This window comes from Eriocheir sinensis, chromosome 64 (genome assembly GCF_024679095.1).
Source record: "Eriocheir sinensis breed Jianghai 21 chromosome 64, ASM2467909v1, whole genome shotgun sequence".
NCBI classification, from domain to species: Eukaryota; Metazoa; Arthropoda; class Malacostraca; order Decapoda; family Varunidae; genus Eriocheir; species Eriocheir sinensis.
The window spans coordinates 1447831-1467830 of NC_066572.1; the positions used below are offsets into that span (position 1 = coordinate 1447831).

A 20000-nucleotide genomic window follows, 5' to 3' on the forward strand; every position below is an offset into this window, starting at 1 on the left:
TTTCTGAAACCATGCTAGTGAAAAATCTTATGTGTGTGTGTGTGTGTGTGTGTGTGTGTGTGAGTTAGTAAAGCAGGATCTCCTATTTCTGAAACCATGCTAGTGAAAAATCTTATGTGTGTGTGTGTGTGTGTGTTTGTGTGTGTGTGAGTTAGTATAGCAGAATCTCCTATTTCTGAAACCATGCTAGTGAAAAATCTTATGTGTGTGTGTGTGTGTGTGTGTGTGTGTGAGTTAGTTAAGCAGGATCTCCTATTTCTGAAACCATGCTAGTGAAAAATCTTATGTGTGTGTGTGTGTGTGTGTGTGTTTGTGTGTGTGTGAGTTAGTTAAGCAGGATCTCCTATTTCTGAAACCATGCTAGTGAAAAATCTTATGTGTGTGTGTGTGTGTGTGTGTGTGTGTGTGTGTGTGTGTGTGTGAGTTAGTAAAGCAGGATCTCCTATTTCTGAAACCATGCTAGTGAAAAATCTTATGTGTGTGTGTGTGTGTGTTTGTGTGTGTGAGTGTGTTGAATAGGACAAAACCCCATAAAAGGAAATAGTGTTTTTATCAAGGTTTTTCTACAAGGGCAACCGTTCTGAGACAAACAACAACAACAAAAAAGAAAAACAAGCTCCCCGGTGACTATCAGGAACGTATTGCTGTATTTCTTTATTTATTTATTTATTTGTGTTGTTAATGTGTTGTCGCGCCCTTAAGAAACGCCTCAAAGCTGCCATATTGTAAGTAAGATTAAGAGGAAATTAGAGGAGGATTAAGAGGATGATTAAGAGGAATTTAGAGGATGATTAAGAGGAATTTAGAGGAGGATTAAGAGGAATTTAGAGGAGGATTAAGAGGAATTTAGAGGAGGATTAAGAGGAATTTAGAGGAGGATTAAGAGGAATTTAGAGGATTAAGAGGAATTTAGAGGAGGATTAAGAGGAATTTAGAGGAGGATTAAGAGGAATTTAGAGGAGGATTAAGAGGATGATTAATCCTCCTCTAAATTCCTCTTAATCCTCCTCTAAATTCCTCTTAATCCTCTAAATTCCTCTTAATCCTCCTCTAAATCCCTCTTAATCCTCTAAATTCCTCTTAATCCTCCTCTAAATCCCTCTTAATCCTCTAAATTCCTCTTAATCCTCCTCTAAATTCCTCTTAATCCTCCTCTAAATTCCTCTTAATCCTTCTCTAATTTCCTCTTAATCCTCCTCTTAATCATCCTCTTAATCCTTCTCTAAATTCCTCTTAATCCTCCTCTAAATTCCTCTTAATCCTCCTCTTAATCATCCTCTTAATCCTTCTCTAAATTCCTCTTAATCCTCTAAATTCCTCTTAATCCTCCTCTAAATTCCTCTTAATCCTCCTCTAAATTCCTCTTAATCCTCCTCTAAATTCCTCTTAATCCTCTAAATTCCTCTTAATCCTCCTCTAAATTCCTCTTAATCCTCTAAATTCCTCTTAATCCTCTGAATTCCTCTTAATCCTCTGAATTCCTCTTAATCCTCCTCTAAATTCCTCTTAATCCTCCTCTAAATCCCTCTTCCATATCCTCTAAGTGGTTTAGAAGCGGATCAAAACAAACAACACTGTAAAACCAGCCCTCAGAGGATATGGTAAAGGATTAAGAGGCTTAGAAGAGGATTTACGGCGACGCTCGGACACCAACGTCAGCGTGGCCATAGCGGAAGGGTTGATGTATCGTCGCACACTTAGGAAATGAACCACAGCTGCCATTATGTTAGTGTTAAGTGCGGAAGGAGCGGAGAGCTACATGGGACTGGTATTGACGGGAGGGACATGTTAGGTCAGCTTAGGTTCTTATGAGGCAAACCAGGTGTGTGGGAGGTGTGGAGAGCTACATGGGACTGGTATTGACGGGAGGGACATGTTAGGTCAGCTTAGGTTGTTATGAGACAAACCAGGTGTGTGGGAGGACTGCGGAGAGCTACATGGGACTGGTATGGAAGGGAGGGACATGTTAGGTCAGCTTAGGTTGTTATGAGGCAAACCATGTGTGTGGGAGGACTGTGGAGAGCTACATGGGGACTGGTATTGAAGGGAGGGACATATTAGGTCAGCTTAGGTTGTTATGAGGCAAACCATGTGTTGAGGGAGGACTGTGGCTGCCTGTGACCTAGTAATGATGATGGTAATGTTTATAATGAGTACAAGAATGATGTGTGTAGACTGTGTGGGTGTAAGACTATAGTTTCCTCTCCCTTGTGACCTGGTGCTGTGGATAAGCTTATGTTTAATGGATGTGTTTACCGACATGACAGTGATGGAGAGTGATGCTGGAGTGTGCCGGGCCAGGTCTGGGGTGTGCTCCAAAGATCAGCTCCGGTGGGCAGCATGACCCAGGCAAGATGGCACCACTGTGAAGACCTGCCCATACCACAACAGACTGGGGCACACCACCAAGCCACACCAGTTAAAAGTTGTTACTGGTGTCCCAAGGAAATGTTTATAAATTTTCAAGATTGGTGATTGTAACTCCTAAACATCCCTGGCCGCCAGCACACCAGGGGAGATTGACGCAGCATAACATAGTGTAATGATATTCAAACTTGGTAGGCTAGACTGTCTTCTCCCCTCCTGTAATGTATTCTAAGCTTAAGTTACCCATCAAGCTGAGGTGATGGTCCCCTGCAGCTTAAGATATTACTGTGTGTGTGTGTGTGTGTGTGTGTGTGTGTGTGTGTGTGTGTGTGTGTGTGTGTGTATGTCAACATTTTGTATCTCGACTATTTCCGGAGGCCAAAAATGAGACCGGTCGGGTTCTAATGGGTGTGTTTGCCCGGTGGTGGTTTTACGAATGCGGAGAAATCAGAGTTTGTTTACGATCGACAACGCACATTAAACAAGACTCTCACATCTTAACAAATATACTTGGACTGTTCTTAACCTGGTACCTGCGTGGGTTGTGTTTCTTAATGGTCCCTCCAAGCCAGAAAAATGAGAAAAAATCACCCTCACACAAACCATTTCATAATATATATCAAAGCATTTGTGATCAGATTATGTATCATCTATTTTTAGGGGGTTTATATCATGGCACAAATTTGGCCCGTCGCTGCTACACGGTAAAGCCACAAATTTGGCCCGTCGCTGCTACACGGTAAAGCCACAAATTTGGCCCGTCGCTGCTACACGGTAAAGCCACAAATTTGGCCCGTCGCTGCTACACGGTAAAGCCACAAATTTGGCCCGTCGCTGCTACACGGTAAAGCCACAAATTTGGCCCGTCGCTGCTACACGGTAAAGCCACAAATTTGGCCCGTCACTGCTACATGGTAAAGCCACAAATTTGGCCCATCGCTGCTACATGGTAAAGCCACAAATTTGGCCCATCGCTGCTACCAGGTTAAGTTTATAAAGGGAGGTTAATGATAGGAAGATAAACTAAGATATGTATAGAAATAAGATCACAAAATTAAACTTGTAATAATAAGCGTAAATTGATCTCTCTCTTAAGTCCGGTGCTAAGTTTAAATATACCAATCTTACTAATGAATGAAGATAATGACAGCTGGATTAAGATAGAAGATAACTTAATGATAGGTATTTTAAGATAGTAAGGTAATGATTCTTTATTACTAAGGAAATTAAACTTGAGATGATCAGTTTAAATCCCTTACTCTCTCTATCTTAAGTTTTGGTGCTAAGTAAACATATATATATACTCATAGGATTAAGGAGTAAGATAGTTAAGATACTGGTTATTGAAGAGAAAGTGGAGGAAGAGAAGGAGAGGAGGAAGAAAGGAAGAGAAAGAAGAGGAGGAAGAAAGGAAGAGAAAGAAGGAGAGAAAGGAGAAGAGGAAGAAGAAGAGGAAGAGAAGGGAGAGGAGGAAGAAAGGAGAGGAAGAGAAAGAAGGAGAGAAAGGAGAAGAGGAAGAAAGGAAGAGGAAGAAGAAGAGAAAGAAAATAGAAGAGAAAGCAATATTAAACACCAATAAACAAAGATGGAAATAAAATTGAAATATCCAGAAATTACATAAAAAAATTGGAAAGGAAGAAGAGAGACAGAATTAAAGAAAGAGAGGAAGAAGAAGAAGAAGAAGAGAATGGGGTAGATAGAGAGAAAATATGTTAATTAATGAATATTAGATTGATATTAGGTTAGGTTAATTTAATGAGGTATTGTTCCTTGATATATTGATAAGATTAAATTGTTGATGGACGGAATATATTGTAGATTGATTTAACTTCTCCTCCTCCTCCTCCTCTTCTTCCTCCTCCTCCTCCTCCTCCTGCTCCTTCTCTTCCTCTTCCTTCTTTTCCTCATTTTTCTTCTCCTGTTTTCTTCCTCCTCCAAAATGTTTTATAGATTAATTTAACTTTTTCTCCTCCTCCTCCTCTTCTTCCTCCTCCTCCTCCTCCTCTTCCTCCTTTTTTTCTTTTCTTTCTTATTTAATTTTTCTTCTCCTGTTTTCTTCCTCCTCCAAAATGTTTTATAGATTAATTTAACTTTTTCTCCTCCTCCTCCTCCTCTTCCTCCTCCTCCTCCTCCTCCTCTGCACAGGTGTCTTAAGTTAATCACAGTCATTAGAGGGAGACTTTGCCAGGTGTGGATCTTATATATGTGTTCACAGGTGTGTGTGTGTGTGTGTGTGTGTGTGTGTGTACTTTAATTTTCTTTCATTTTTTTTCTTTTTATTTATTTCTCTCTCTCTCTCTCTCTCTCTCTCTCTCTCTCTCTCTCTCTCTCTCTCTCTCTCTCTCTCTCTCTCTCTCTCTCTCTCTCTCTCTCTCTCTCATTCTTTTTTTCTTTTCTCTCCCTTCCTTCCTTCCTTTCTCTCTCCTTTTCCTCCTTTCTCCCTCTCGTTTTCCTCCTCTTTCTCTCCCTCTTTTCCTCTCTCCCTTTTTCCTCCTCTCTCTCTCTCTCTCTCTCTCTCTCTCTCTCTCTCTCTCCTCCTCCTCCTCCTCCTCTTCCTTCCTCCTCCATAAGCTTATTAACCCCTCCATCAGCTGTTCCTACATTAATAATAAGCTTAGGGGTGTAAATAAACAAATAAATTATAATGAAGCTTAATTTGAGCCGTTTCATCATCCCTTTAGAGACATGATTTAGCCTTCCCATCATCGACATAAACAATAAGGGATGCTGGTGATAAGATAAAAATAATAATAAATAAAAATACCCATTACTAAGACCTCTAGACATCTGCTATGGTAATTATGGTGCATGTAATAATTAAATGCCATTATAGAAAGATTAATAATATCCGTCTCATCGTCCCATGGAATTATGTAAGCCGTATCATACAGTAAGGGATGCTGATGATAAGATAAAGAATAAACATTAAAAATACTCCCTTATTAACACTTATATATACCCGCTATGGTGATTTTGGTGTATATAATAATTAAATCCGCCATTATGTTCCGTTGGTAAGGTTCAGATCACCTGGAAAATGTGAAATAAGGAAGTTCAGGTAAATATGGCGGCTGGCTCCACTCTTGATGTGGCAGAAATAAAAAGCCGATGCTAATTCCGTTTTCCGAGGCGATTTACGTATTTCCTAATAAATTTACACCATTAAAACTACTTAGTCTTTTAATTATACGTGTTTTGATGGGTAGTTAATGTAGAGTAAGGCGTGAATAAGGGAGAAAATAAGGTATGAATAGGGCAACGTCAGCAGTGGAGGTTAGGCGAGGTGGTCCCCTGATAAGCCCACGAAACATTTGCCGACACTAATTCCCTTTTACGAGATAATATACACATTTCCTAACACTATTGCATTATTCAAACCGACTACTAATCTATTTTCACGTTTTATTATTGGTAGTTGATGAGGTTATAAGGGTGAATAAGGAAGTAATTAAGGTATAAATATATGAAGTTCAGCAGGTAAGTATGTCCTAGGTGATGTCCAATGGGAAGCACAGTAAAAATATGCCGACACTAATTCCGTTTAACGAGACAAGATACAGATTTCCGAACGCTACTTTACAACTCAAACGTTTACTAATACATTTTTACATTTTATCATTGGTAGTTAATGAGGTCGCAAGGTTGAATAAGGGAGTAATTAGGGTATAAATATTTGAAGGTCAGCAGGTAAGTATGCCCTCGGTGCTGCCCCCTGTCAGCTGACGTGGCAAGGCGGCAAGATGGCGGCCGTGTAAACAGACCCCGCCGCTGGTGACCACGATGAGGCGCTGCTGGACGCTTCTGCTGGGGGCCGCCCTGCTGGGGGCCGCCAAGGGGGACGAGCACACGCACACGGTAGGTGCACACGGCCTGGGCACACGCACACACACGCACACGGCCGGGGGGAGGGGCGGACGCGGGGCAACACAAGGCTTTGACACGTAGAGAACATGTGTCAAGATTTACGCCGGGCTGTGTGTGTGTGTGTGTGTGTGTGCCAGGCCTATGTGTGTGCGTGTGTGTGCCAGGCCTATGTGTGTGTGTGTGCGTGTGTGTGCCAGGCCTATGTGTGTGTGTGTGTGTGTGCGTGTGTGTGCCAGGCCTATGTGTGTGTGTGTGTGTGCGTGTGTGTGTGTGTGAGTGTGTGTGAGTGTGTGTGTGTGTGTGTGTGTGTGTGCCAGGCCTATGTGTGTGTGCGTGTGTGTGCCAGGCCTATGTGTGTGTGTGTGTGTGTGTGCGCGTGTGTGCCAGGCCTATGTGTGTGTGTGTGTGCGTGTGTGCCAGGCCTATGTGTGTGTGTGCGCGTGTGTGCCAGGCCTATGTGTGTGTGTGTGTGTGTGTGTGTGTGTGCCATGCGTCTGTGTGTGTGTGTGTGTGCCAGGCCTATGTGTGTGTGTGTGTGTGTGTGAGCGGGGTCTGTGTGTGTGTGTGGGTGTGTGTGTGTGGCTGGCCTCTGTGTGTGTGTGTGTGTGTGTGTGCGTGTGCCAGGCCGATGTGTGTGTGTGTGTGTGTGTGTGTGTGTGTGCCAGGCCTATGTGTGTGTGTGGGCCAGGCCTAGGTGTGTGTGTGTGTGTGTGTGTGTGTGCCAGGCCTATGTGTGTGTGTGTGTGCCAGGCCTATGTGTGTGTGTGTGTGCCAGGCCTATGTGTGTGTGTGTGCGCGTGTGTGCCAGGCCTATGTGTGTGCGGGTGTGTGCCAGGCCTATGGGTGTGTGTGTGTGAGTGTGTGTGCCAGGCCGATGTGTGTGTGTGTGTGTGCGTGTGCGATGTGTGTGTGTGTGTGTGTGTGTGTGCCAGGCCTATGTGTGTGTGTGTGTGTGTGTGTGCCAGGCCTATGTGTGTGTGTGTGTGTGTGCCAGGCCTATGTGTGTGTGTGTGTGCGTGTGTGCCAGGCCTATGTGTGTGTGTGTGTGTGTGTGCCAGGCCTATGTGTGTGTGTGTGTGCGTGTGTGCCAGGCCTATATGTGTGTGTGTGTGTGCGTGTGTGCCAGGCCCGGGTGCGGCTGTGTGTCATTCCTCCAGTATCACACCCACTGCCCTGCCCTGCCCCCTTACCTGTCCCCTGCCCTGCCCCCTGACCTGTCCCCTGACCTGCCCCCTGACCTGTCCCACGAGGAAGGTCACATGTCCGTACAACCAATGCCTGTCTTAATTAATTCCATTCCTCGCCATTAAATATCTTGACCCTGATAACACACAAACCAGGCATACAGGTCACAGGTCTACGAGGTCACCTATGGGGGCGGAATTTGTGATGGGCAGTGTAGGCCCGCGTAGGCTCACCTGGGCACTGCTGATGTCAAGCGGAGCGAACCACAGTACCCACAGCATCCACAAGTGGGTATCGGCCAGGGCTCCGTGGTCTGTCCTGCGTGTGGTCGGCTCCCGGGTCCGTGTTTCCTGGTGGTCAGCGATGAATTTTATGCTTTAATACGCGTTTAAATTCTGTATAAAGCTTCGGAAACTACAAATACATTATGTTATTGTATTTACATTCATTACTGCTGATGTATGTATGTATTTATTTAGTGTTTGTTAATACATATTCATAAAGTACTATTTTTAAGACATTTTCAAGTTTATTTATTTTTGTCATAAGAAACACTGATGAAAGTTGGAGGGAAATTGTCCTCCTCTTCCTCCTCCTCCTCCTCCTCTAACCTTTCCTCCTCCTCCTCCTCCTCCTCCTCCTCCTCCTCCTCCTCTCTCCACACACTCAGCACAGGAACTAGAAGGAAAATGAGGGAAAAATGGAGATAATGTACAAATTTAACCATCTCTTCTCCTCCTTCTCCCTCCTCCTTCCTCCTCCTTCTCCTTCCTCCTCTTCCTTCCTCCTCCTCCTCCTTCCTCTTCCTCCTCCTCCTCCTCCTAACCTTCACTCCCACAGTACAGGAACTAGAAAAATAAAGGAAACAGAGAGGAAAAAGGAAGATATCTACAAATTTAATCAACATATCCTCTCTTCTCCCTCTCCTCCTCCTCCTCCTAATCTTCCCCTCCCTCCCCCCCCCCCAGTACAAGGACCGGGAGGAGGTGGTACTATGGATGAATACGGTTGGCCCCTACCACAACCGACAGGAGACATACAGCTATTTCTCCCTGCCCTTCTGCGTGGGTCCCAAAAGCAAGATATCTCACTACCACGAAACCCTCGGCGAAGCTCTTCAAGGCGTGGAGCTGGAATTTTCCGGCCTGGACATCGACTACAAGGGTGAGAGGGAGCTTAGGGTGAGGTAGGGTGAGCTTAGGGTGAAGGGGGAGGCTACGGTGAGCTTGGGGGTGAAGGGATGAAGGAGGGAGGGTGAAATGGGTGTGATTCTATATGTTTCTGTGTGTGTATGTGTGGGGGTTTTAATATTTTTTGCTCTCTCTCTCTCTCTCTCTCTCTCTCTCTCTCTCTCTCTCTCTCTCTCTCTCTCTCTCTCTCTCTCATTCCTTCCCTTCCTTTCTCTCTCAAATCTATCTATCAACAAATCATTCTCTATCTCTCTCCTCCTCCTCCTCATCCTCCTCCTCCTCCTCCTCCTCCTCCTCCTCTTCCACCCCCACAGAGGACATCGCCAAGACCACATACTGCGAGGTGGAGCTCAATGAAGTGCGGCTTCGGACATTCATCTATGCCGTGAAAAACCACTATTGGTATCAAATGTACATTGACGACCTGCCGATCTGGGGTGAGTGCGTGTGTGTGTGTGTGTGTGTGTGTGTGTGTGTGTGTGTGTGTGTGTGTGTGTGTGTGTGTTTACCTAGTTGTGAGATACAGGAAAAGAGCTACACTCGCGCTGTCCTGTCTCCATGTCCACCCTTGTCCAACTTTTCCTTAAAATCATGAATGTTTCTTCCACAATCCACCTCCTCCTCCACTCCATTCCACAGCTCAATGTTTCTGTTTGGGAAGCTAAACTTTTTCACATCTCGCCTACACAAGGGTGCTTCGTGGTGCAGTGGTTAGCACACTCGGCTCACAATCGAGGGAGCACGGGTTCGATTCCCGGGCGGAGTGGAAAAATTTGGGCGGCTTTTCCGATACCCTACGCCCCTGTCCACCCAGCAGTGAATGGGTACCAGGTATTAATCGGGGGTTGTGTCCCGTCTCCTGGGGTCTGTTGCCTTCTCCTATAATTCCTTCCCCTTCTGTCCCTCTCCGGCATATGACCACAGATGTTGCGCCCACTAAACAAAACTTTCCTTCCTTCCCCTTCTGTCTCTCTCCGGCATATGACCACAGATGTTGCGCCCACTAAACAAAACCTTCCTTCCTTCCCCTTCTGTCTCTCTCCGGCATATGACCACAGATGTTGCGCCGACTAAACAAAACTTTCCTTCCCCTTCTGTCTCTCTCCGGCATATGACCACAGATGTTGCGCCCACTAAACAAAACCTTCCTTCCCCTTCTGTCTCTCTCAGGCATATGACCTCAGTTGTTGCGCGCACTAAACAAAACTTTCCTTCCTTCCCCTTCTGTCTCTCTCCGGCATATGACCACAGATGTTGCGCCCACTAAACAAAACCTTCCTTCCCCTTCTGTCTCTCTCCGGCATATGACCACAGATGTTGCGCCCACTAAACAAAACTTTCCTTCCTTCCCCTTCTGTCTCTCTCCGGCATATGACCACAGATGTTGCGACCACTAAACAAAACCTTCCTTCCCTTCTGTCTCTCTCCGCATATGACCACAGATGTTAGCCCACTAAACAAAACCTTCTTTCCCCTTCTGTCTCTCTCCGGCATATGACCACAGATGTTGCGCCCACTAAACAAAACTTTCCTTCCCCTTCTGTCTCTCTCCGGCATATGACCACAGATGTTGCGCCCACTAAACAAAACCTTCCTTCCCCTTCTGTCTCTCTCCGGCATATGACCACGCCATCATCATCATTTCATCGCTGCCTGCCCCTAGAAGGACCCAGCAGGGGATGGCCACAGCAGAAGAGCTTCCATCTCTCTCTCTCTCTATCCAGACACTCCCTCCTTGCCTGCTCAGTTTCCCAAGGATCTTTCCCCCTCTCCCTAACATACTCCTGCACCCTATCATCCTCTGGTATTCTCTCCCACACCACCTCTGCATACTCCAATTTTGGCCTAAGCATAGTGGAATGATAAGCCTATATTTCTCATGATTTTATACGTGTGTGTGTGTGTGTGTGTGTGTGTGTGCTTGTGTGTGTGAGAGAGAGAGAGAGAGAGAGAGAGAGAGAGAGAGAGAGAGAGAAAGCCTTGTCTAACCAAATTTTTCCCTCCTTCCCTTCCCTTCCTTCCCTTCCCTTCTCATCCCTTCCCTTAACTTCCCATCCCTTCCCCTCCCAACCTAACTTAACCTAACCTTCCAAAACCCCTTCCTTTCCCCTCCCTTTCCTTCCCTTCCCTTCCCTTCCTATCCCAACGTAACTTAACCTAACCTTCCAAAACCCCTTCCTTTCCCCTCCCTTCCCTTCCCTTCTATCCCAACCTAACCTAACTTAACCTAACCTTCTAAAATCCCTTCCCTACCTAACCTAACTTAACCTTACCTTACCTCCATCCCTCCCTCCTCACTCCCTTCTCATCCCATCCCTTCCCTCCCATCCCTATCCCAACCTAACCTAACTTAACCTAACCTTCCAAAAACCCCTTCCCTCCCATCCCTATCCCAACCTAACCTAACTTAACCTAACCTTCCAAAACCCCTTCCCTTCCCTTCCTAACCTAACCTAACTTAACCTAACCTTCCAAAAAACCCTTCCCTCCCCTCCCCTCCTTCCCCCCCCCCACCCCCACCCCCCCAGGCATCGTCGGCGAAATGGACGAGACTACAGAGGACTTCTACATCTGGACGCACAAACGCTTCGACCTTGGCTACAACGGGGAGCAGATCGTCGATGTTAATTTGACCTCCGAGGCGCGGCAGAGGCTCGAGCTGGGGGCCAAGGTCAAGTTCACGTATGAGGTCAACTGGAAGAGGTCGTCGGTGCGATTCGAGGACCGGTTCGACAAGTATCTCGACCCGACATTCTTCCAGCATAGGGTAGGTTTGGGGGAGGAGGAGGAGGAGTTGGAAGAAGAAGAGGAGGAGGAGGAGGAGGAGGAGGAAGGGTTGTAATGGGAGAAGAAGGAGGAGGTGAAGGAGGAGGAAAAGTTGGAAGAAGAGGAGGAGGAGGAGGAGGAGGAAGGGGAAGGGTTGTAATAGGAGGAGGAGGAGAAGGAGGAGGAAATGAAGTAATGAGAGAAGGAAGAAGGAGGAGGAAGAGGAGGAAGAAGGACAGGAAGAGGAGGAGGAGGAGGAGGAGAGGAAGAGGAGGAGGAAGAAGAAGAAGGAGGAGGAGGAGGAGGAGGAAGAGGAGAAGGACAGGAAGAGGAGGAGGAGGAGGAGGAGGAGAAGGACAGGAAGAAGAAGGAGGAGGAGGAGGAGAAGGACAGGAAGAAGAAGGAGGAGGAGGAGGAGAAGGACAGGAAGAGGAGGAGGAGGAAGAATGAGAGGAAGAAGAAGAAGGAGGAGGAGGAGGAAGAAGGACAGGAAGAGGAGGAGGAGGAGGAGGAAGAAAAGTTGGAAGAGGAGGAGGAGGAAGAATGAGAGGAAGAAGAAGAAGGAGGAGGAAGAGGAGGAGGAGGAAGAATGAGAGGAAGGAGAAGGAGGAGGAGGAGAAGGACAGGAAGAGGAGGAGGAGGAGGAGGAAGAAAAGTTATAAGAGGAGGAGGAGGAAGAATGAGAGGAAGAAGAAGAAGGAGGAGGAAGAAGGAAGAAGAAGAAGAGAAGGCAAAAGAAAGAGAAGCGGATACTAATCTAATCTCCCACTCCCTCCTTCCCTCCCTCCACAGATTCACTGGTTCAGCATCTTCAACTCCTTCATGATGGTCATCTTCCTGGTGGGTCTGGTGTCGATGATCTTGATGAGAACGCTACGGAAGGACTACGCTCGCTACTCCAAGGACGAGGAGATGGATGACATGGTGAGTGCCAATCCGTGCGATGTCTGTTTGGGTTTAGTCATTCAATCGTCCCTCAAATACTACGGTTTCTAATTGATTGGTTTCGGTTTTACGTGTATTTCCGTTGATGAGTTTTGGGGGGAGGGGGGGGGGGGTTAGATTTCACTCCACGCAGGAAACTTAAAAAACCTTAAAAGCTCTTCCACGAGCGTCCACGTAAAACCAAAACCGTACTATTTGAGAGACGATTTTCGCAAGGGTCACTTCTCTCGTTAATTTTGCCTGTTACGTTTTGTCATGAATGATTTTGTTAGTTTGTACGTGTTAATTTTGAGTCAACCCACGATTCTTCTGTTTTCCATGCGATCCTAGACTATTTTACAGCTCGGTAACTCTCGATTTCCGCGACTATTGTGCCCTTGAACAGGTGGAGTTAATCAAAAACAATGTAAATCAAACACAAGGTAGGCTTATACCCTCTCGTGGCTCCTCCCCTGGCTGCCCTTCCCCTCGTGGTAGCACATCAGCGAGGGTGTTGTTAAATAGCATGGGTGCTGTATTGTTGTTCAAGTGCCGTGCGGGAAGAACCGAGCTCAGCCGTGTGGCCGTGTGAATCCAGTTGCGTGAGACATCGGGCGGACGCTCCAGAAAATCTCGCGTATACGTGAACGAAACGTGTAAATTTAACGTTTATTTGGATTTTGGACCCCGCGGGATTTCGAAAAACGCGTTAACCAAATTCGCGTAAATCGAGAGTCACCCTTAGTAGTGATGGTCGCCTTATTGTTGTTGTCTTTGTTGTTTATTTATGTATTTCTGTGTGCGTGTGTTTTTTCTATAATCCGTGTTTTTCCTCGCTAATTTTGCCTCCGCACGATTTGTTGTGTTTATTTTCGCATTTTCCTGTTTTTTTCCTCCTTTGTTCCAATTGACATTCAGGTCGATTTTATAAGACATCTTCGCTTCTTAAGTCAGCGGTTTCTAAAGGCCAAAGATGGGGTCAGTCGGGTTTTGATGAGTGTTGCTTTAGGGTCACAGTACAGAGGAAGGGTCACACTACCACCAGGGTCATAAAACTACCCCTGGAAATGCCCACAACTCCCATGAAAGCCTTGTCAAATATGTGTTTTTGGGTTCACGGTACAGAGGAAGGGTCACACTACCAACAGGGTCATAAAACTACCCCTGGAAATGCCCACAACTCCCATGAAAGCCTTGTCAAATATGTGTTTCTTAGGTTCACGGTACAGAGGAAGGGTCACACTACCACCAGGGTCATAAAACTACCCCTGGAAATGCCCACAACTCCCATGAAAGCCTTGTCAAATGTGTGTTTTTGGGTTCACGGTACAGAGGAAGGGTCACACTACCACCAGGGTCATAAAACTACCCCTGGAAATGCCCACAACTCCCACGAAAGCCTTGTCAAATATGTCTTTTTAGGTTCATGGTACAGAGGAAGGGTCATAAAACTACCCCTGGAAATGCCCACAACTCCCATGAAAGCCTTGTCAAATGTGTGTTTTTAGGTTCACGGTACAGAGGAAGGGTCATAAAACTACCCCTGGAAATGCCCACAACTCCCACAAAACCCTTATCAAATATGTCTTTTTAGGTTCACGGTACAGAGGGTCACAAAACTACCCCTGGAAATGCCCACAACTCCCACAAAACCCTTATCAAATATGTCTTTTTAGGTTCACAGTACAGAGGAAGGGTCACAAAACTACCCCTGGAAATGCCCACAACTCCCACGAAACCCTTATCAAATACACATTCTTGGGCGTCGAAATGTCTTATAAAACGACCCTAATATACCCCCACTATGATTTCCTTGCGTTGTTTTCAATCAATCACTTTCCGAGGCCAATGATGTTTACGCTGATAAGTCTGACGAGATAAATGTGACGATGGAACAGAACTGAGGAAGGAAAACTGTGGAGGAAAATGTTGAGAAAAAGTACATATGAGATTAGGTTAAGATCTTCCTCTGTCTGTGTTTTGAGACTAATTGTGATTTTTGTGATTTCTCTGCCCTGTTTCTTGCTCTCTCTCCTTGCTATTTCTCTTCCCTTCCTTTCCCTTCCTCTCCCTTCTCTTCTCTTCCTTTCCCTTCCTCTCCCTTCCCTTCCTTTCCCTTCCTCTCCCTTCCCTTCCCTTCCCTTCCTCTCCCTTCTCTTCCTTTCTCTTCCCTTCCCTTGCCTTCCTTTCCCTTCCCTTCCCTTCCTTTCCCTTCCCTTCCCTTCCCTTCCCTTCCCTTCCCTTCTCCTCCTCCTTACATCTTCCTCCTCTCCTCCTCTTTCTCTCTCTACATTCCTCCTCCTCCTCCTCCTCCTCCTCCTCTTCCTTCCTCCATCCTTCCCTAACCTAACCTAACCAATCCCTTCCCAAAACCTATCCTAATCCACTCCTCCTCCTCCTCCTCCTTCCTCCTTCCCTTTCCCATTCCCAAACCTATCCTAATCATCCCCTCCTCCTCCTCCTCCTCCTCCTCCTCCTCTTCCTCCCTCCCTCCCTCCCTAACCTAACCTAACCTAACCATTCCCTTCTCTTCCCAAAACCTAACCTAATCCACTCCTCCTCCTCCTCCTCCTCCTCCTCCTCTTCCACCACCCACAGGAGCGTGACCTGGGCGATGAGTATGGGTGGAAGCAGGTCCACGGCGATGTCTTCCGCCCGCCGGCCCATCCGCTCCTCTTCTCCGCTCTCATCGGCTCGGGCTGCCAAATGTTGACGGTCACCTTTCTCGTCATCCTGTTGGCCATCGTCGGCGAGCTGTACACTGAGTAGGTGACGATGGGGGGGGTGGGGGGGAAGAGAGGAGGGGGGTAGGGTAGGGTTGAAATAGAGAGAGAGAGAGGAGGAGGAGAAGATAAGATTAGAAGAAGGGAGGAGAGGAGGTTGTAAGGAAGAAGAGAGAGAGAGAGAGAGAGAGAGTAGGGTAGAGTTGAAACAGAGAGAAAGAGAGAGAGGAAGAATTGTAGAGAGAGAGAGAGAGAGAGAGGGGAAGAGGAGGAGGATGGAGTTAAGGAAGAAGAGGAGGAGGAGGAGGAGAGAGAGAAGAGAAGGGAAAGGAAGGGAAGGGAAGAGAAGGGAAAGAAAGGGAAGGGAAGGGAAGAGAAGGGAAAGGAAAGGGAGGGAAGGGAAGGGAAGGGAAAGGAAAGAAAGGGAAGGGAAGGGAAGGGAAGGAGAGAGATTTTTATTTACTTCTTCTAACCCAACATTTTCTCCCCCGCCCCGCCCCGCCTCCTGCCCCGCCCCGCCTCCTGCCCCGCCCCGCCCCGCCAGACGAGGCTCCATGGTCAGCATCGCAATCTTCATCTACGCAGCGACCTCTCCCGTCAACGGCTACTTTGGGGGGTCACTCTACGCGCGCATGGGAGGTGTGTGCGCGCGTCTGTCTGTGTGCGTGTGTGTGTGTGTGTGTTAGTAATTTATTTTTATTATTATTATTATTATTATTATTATTTTTTTTTTTTTTTTTTTTTTTTATATATATAATCTGAGAAGTTAGTCGAGTGTGTGTGTGTGTGTGTGTGTGTGTGTGTGTGTGTGTGTGTGTGTGTGTGTGTGTGTGTGTGTATAATCTGATCATTTATTCTCTCTCTCTCTCTCTCTCTCTCTCTCTCTCTCTCTCTCTCCTATCCCATCTTCTACCTCATCTTCCTCCTCCTCCTCCTCCTCTGCCTCTCTCTTCCATACCCTCTCTCTTCCTCCTCCTCCTCCTCTTCTTCCTCCCTTCCTTCCTTCTTTCCTTTCCTATCCCATCTTCTACCTCCTCCTCCTCCTCCTCTTCCTCCTCCTCAGGCAAAGTATGGATTAGGCAGATGATGGTGTCCGCCCTTCTTCTACCAACCCTCGTCTGCGGAACAGCCTTCTTCATCAATTTCATCGCCATCTACTACCATGCGTCGAGGGCCATCGCCTTCACTATCATGGTAGGAGGAGGAGGAGGAGGAGGAAGGAGGAGGAGGGTGTTGGTTTGAGAGGGGAAGAGAGAGAGGTTGATGGGAGAGAGAGAGGAGGGTGAGGAAGGGAAGGGATGGGATGGGAAGGGAAAGGAATGGGAAGGGAAGAGGAAGGAAGGGAAGGGAAAGGAAAGGAAGGGAAGGGAAGGGAAAGGAAAGGAAGGGAAGGGAAGGGAAAGGAAGGGAAGGGAAGGGAAGGGAAGGGAAAGGAAAGGAAGGGAAGGAGAGAGAAAGGAAGGGAAGGGAAAGGAAGGGAAGGGAAGAGAAGAGATAGGAAGAGATAGGAAGGGAAGGGAAGGGAAGGAGAGAGAAAGGAAGGGAAGGGAGAGGAAAGGAAGGGAAGGGAAGGGAAGGGAAGGGAAAGGAAGGGAAGGGAAGGGAAGGGAAGAGAAGAGATAGGAAGGGAAGGGAAGGGAAGAGAAAGGAAGGGAAGGAAAAGGAGGAAAGAGAAAGTAAGGAAGAAAAAAAAGATTGTGTGTGTGTGTGTGTGTGTGTGTGTGTGTGTGTGTGTGTGTGTGTGTGTGTGTGTGTGTACGTCAACCTCCCCCCTCTAACCCTCCCCCCTCCACTCCCCCCTCAGTTAGCAGTGGTGTGCATCTGTACGTTTGTGATCCTGCCGCTGACGCTGGTGGGCACGGTGCTGGGGCGGAACCTGGCCGGCCAACCCAACTACCCCTGCCGCATCAACGCTGTGCCTCGCCCCATACCCGAGAAGAAGTGGTTCATGGAGCCCCTTGTCATTATACCCCTCGGTGGTGTGCTGCCCTTCGGATCGATCTTCATAGAGATGTGAGTGAGGATAGGTGAGGGGAAGAAGGGGGGAGGGAAGGAAGGAGGAGGAGGGGTAGAGAGAGAGGAGTGTAAGGAAGGGAAGGAGGAGGAGGGGTAGAGAGAGAGGAGTGTAAGGAAGGGAAGGGAAGGAGGAGGAGGGAGAGTGGGGTAGTTGGAGGAGGGGTAGAGAGAGAGGAGTGTGAGGAAGGGAAGGGAAGGAGGAGGAGGGAGAGTGGGGTAGTTGGAGGAGGGGTAGAGAGAGAGGAATGTAAGGAAGGGAAGGAGGAGGAGGTGGGGTAGTTGGAGGAGGGGTAGAGAGGAATGTAAGGAAGGGAAGGAGGAGGAGGGAGAGTGGGGTAGTTGGAGGAGGGGTAGAGAGAGTGTAAGGAAGGGAAGGAAGGAGGAGGGAGGAGTGGGGTAGTTGGAGGAGGGGTAGAGAGAGGAGTGTAAGGGAAGGAGGAGGAGGGAGAGTGGGGTAGTTGGAGGAGGGGTAGAGAGAGAGGAGTGTAAGGAAGGGAAGGAGGAGGAGGGAGAGTGGGGTAGTTGGAGGAGGGGTAGAGAGAGAGGAGTGTAAGGAAGGGAAGGGAAGGAGGAGGAGGGAGAGTGGGGTAGTTGGAGGAGGTAGAGAGAGGAGTATAAGGAAGGGAAGGGAAGGAGGAGGGAGAGTGGGGTTGTTGGTGGAGGTGTAGAGAGAGAGGAGTGTAAGGAAGGGAAGGGAAGGAGGAGGAGGAGGGAGAGTGGGGTAGTTGGAGGAGGGGTAGAGAGAGAGGAGTGTAAGGAAGGGAAGGAGGAGGAGGGAGAGTGGGTTGTAGTTGGAGGAGGGGTAGAGAGAGAGGAGTGTAAGGAAGGGAAGGAGGAGGAGGGAGAGTGGGGTAGTTGGAGGAGGGGTAGAGAGATGTATAAGGAAGGGAAGGAGGAGGAGGAGAGGGGTAGTTGGAGGAGGGGTAGAGAGAGGATAAGGAAGGGAAGGAGGAGGAGGAGAGGGGTAGTTGGAGGAGGGGTAGAGAGGAGTGTAAGGAAGGGAAGGAGGAGGAGGGAGAGTGGGGTAGTTGGAGGAGGGGTAGAGAGAGAGGAATGTAAGGAAGGGAAGGAGGAGGAGGGAGAGTGGGGTAGTTGGAGGAGGGGTAGAGAGAGAGGAGTGTAAGGAAGGGAAGGGAAGGAGGAGGAGGGGTAGAGAGAGAGGAGTGTAAGGAAGGGAAGGGAAGGAGGAGGAGGGAGAGTGGGGGGTAGTTGGAGGAGGGGTAGAGAGAGAGGAGTGTAAGGAAGGGAAGGGAAGGAGGAGGGAGAGTGGGGTAGTTGGAGGAGGGGTAGAGAGAGAGGAGTGTAAGGAAGGGAAGGGAAGGAGGAGGAGGGGTAGAGAGAGAGGAGTGTAAGGAAGGGAAGGGAAGGAGGAGGGGGTAGTTGGAGGAGGGTAGAGAGAGAGGAGGTGTAAGGAAGGGAAGGAAGGAGGAGGAGAGTGGGGTAGTTGGAGGAGGGTAGAGAGAGAGGAGGGAAGGAAGGAGGAGGACGGAGGAGGAGGAGGAGAGAGGAGTGTAAGGAAGGGAGGAGGGAGGAGGTAGTTGGAGGAGGGGAGTGTCCGCAGCCATCCCTGTGCCGTGGTGGAGGTCACCAGTCAACCCGGACTCTGGATTATCACTAAAGAGGACCAAAGATGAGCTCTGGGGGGCAGCGTGAGCCAGGCAGGATGGCGCCACTATAAACACCTGCCCAAGACAAGGCTGGAGCACACCACCACCAAGAAGGACTTAACACAAACTCTCACAAACACAAAAATGTATCCTGCAAATAGCAAATAGCAAATAGCAGCTTAAGGGATGTAGCTGAAGAGGCAGCGGGCTTGACAACTCTACCACCAGAATTCTTTTCCAAAATGAAGTTGCCTTGAAGTTCGGTGGGACTCAATAACACATTCAACCAATCTGTTTTTTGTATGAATCAGTTTTTGTTCACTTCTTAACTGCAACAAGACAGGCTCAAGCTGACCACCAGGCCCCTCAAGAAGGCCTACTGGTGTTATAGGCCTGGGTATAAACAAAACAAGCTTTCCATCCTTCTCCCTTTGTTCCCCTAAACCTCACCTTCTCCTCATCGCCAGGTACTTCATCTTCACATCCCCTAAACCTCACCTTCTCCTCATCGCCAGGTACTCCATCTTCACATCCCCTAACCCTCACCTTCTCCCCATCGCCAGGTACTTCATCTTCACATCCCCTAAACCTCACCTTCTCCTCTTCCCAGGCACTTCATCTTCCTGTCCCCTAAACCTCACCTTCTCCTCATCGCCAGGTACTTCATCTTCCTGTCCCCTAAACCTCACCTTCTCCTCATCCCAGGCACTTCATCTTCACATCCCCTAAACCTCACCTTCTCCTCATCGCAGGCACTTCATCTTCACATCCCCTAAACCTCACCTTCTCCTCATCCCAGGCACTTCATCTTCACATCCCCTAAACCTCACCTTCTCCTCATCGCAGGCACTTCATCTTCACATCCCCTAAACCTCACCTTCTCCTCATCGCCAGGTACTTCATCTTCACATCATTCTGGGCGTACAAGATCTACTACGTGTACGGGTTCATGCTGCTGGTCCTGGTGATCCTGCTGGTGGTGGTGGTCTGCGTCACCATCGTCTGCGCCTACTTCCTGCTCAACGCCGAGGACTATCGCTGGCAGTGGACGGCATTCCTGGCGGCGGCGTCCACGGCAGGCTATGTCTACCTCTACGCCGTGTACTACTTCTTCTTCAAGACTAAGTACGGGGCGGGGGTGTTGGTGAAGGGTTTGGGAGTGATGATAGTGGGCTTGAAAGGGTTGGGTTTTTTTCTTTCCGTTCCTCCTTTCCTTCCTTCCTTTTCCTTCCATTCCTTTCCTCTTCCTACTTCTTCCCTCCCTTCCTCCTTCCCTTTCTTTCTCTCCCTTTTCCCTTTTTCCTTCCATTCTTTCCTTCCTTCCTTCCTTTTCCTTCCCTTCCTTTCCTCTTCCTACT

General features: G+C 48.1%; 1 protein-coding gene and 2 long non-coding RNA genes across 17 annotated transcripts in view; 2 read left to right on the top strand and 1 right to left on the bottom strand.

Moving 5' to 3' along the window:
• The first annotated feature begins 982 nt into the window (after positions 1-982).
• LOC126987193 (uncharacterized) lies at positions 983-4769 on the top strand. Of its 3 annotated transcripts, none has more exons than XR_007740389.1 (3): positions 983-1970; positions 2062-3246; positions 3352-4769. It is a non-coding gene; the product is annotated as an uncharacterized LOC126987193 (long non-coding RNA). The 3 variants fall into 3 exon arrangements; XR_007740390.1 differs by having other exon boundaries at positions 2062-3211; XR_007740391.1 differs by having other exon boundaries at positions 2062-3176.
• A 1296-nt stretch (positions 4770-6065) lies between these two features.
• Positions 6066-20000, top strand: part of LOC126987186 (transmembrane 9 superfamily member 3-like) — an 18229-nt gene continuing 4294 nt past the window's right edge. For 2 of the 10 annotated variants that reach the window (XR_007740388.1, XM_050843980.1), the window contains exons 1-12: positions 6066-6222; positions 8385-8580; positions 8921-9043; positions 11135-11373; positions 12165-12296; positions 14895-15061; positions 15564-15658; positions 16083-16213; positions 16824-17032; positions 19110-19205; positions 19253-19300; positions 19489-19767. Coding sequence is in view for 9 of the 10 variants with exons in the window: in XM_050843980.1 (XP_050699937.1) it covers positions 6148-6222; positions 8385-8580; positions 8921-9043; positions 11135-11373; positions 12165-12296; positions 14895-15061; positions 15564-15658; positions 16083-16213; positions 16824-17032; positions 19110-19205; positions 19253-19300; positions 19489-19767 (1790 nt within the window). In the remaining variant the exon portion in view is untranslated. Of the gene's footprint in view, positions 6223-8384; positions 8581-8920; positions 9044-11134; positions 11374-12164; positions 12297-14894; positions 15062-15563; positions 15659-16082; positions 16214-16823; positions 17033-19109; positions 19301-19347; positions 19768-20000 lie in introns of those variants that run through there. The other 8 variants (XM_050843981.1, XM_050843984.1, XM_050843985.1 and 5 more) reach the window with 8 other exon arrangements.
• LOC126987194 (uncharacterized) lies at positions 9546-10520 on the bottom strand. 4 transcript variants are annotated; one of them, XR_007740395.1, is made up of 3 exons: positions 10197-10520; positions 9814-9947; positions 9546-9750 (listed from the first exon to the last, which is right to left on the bottom strand). It is a non-coding gene; the product is annotated as an uncharacterized LOC126987194 (long non-coding RNA). The 4 variants fall into 4 exon arrangements; XR_007740393.1 differs by having other exon boundaries at positions 10134-10520; XR_007740394.1 differs by lacking the exon at positions 10197-10520 and adding an exon at positions 10071-10180.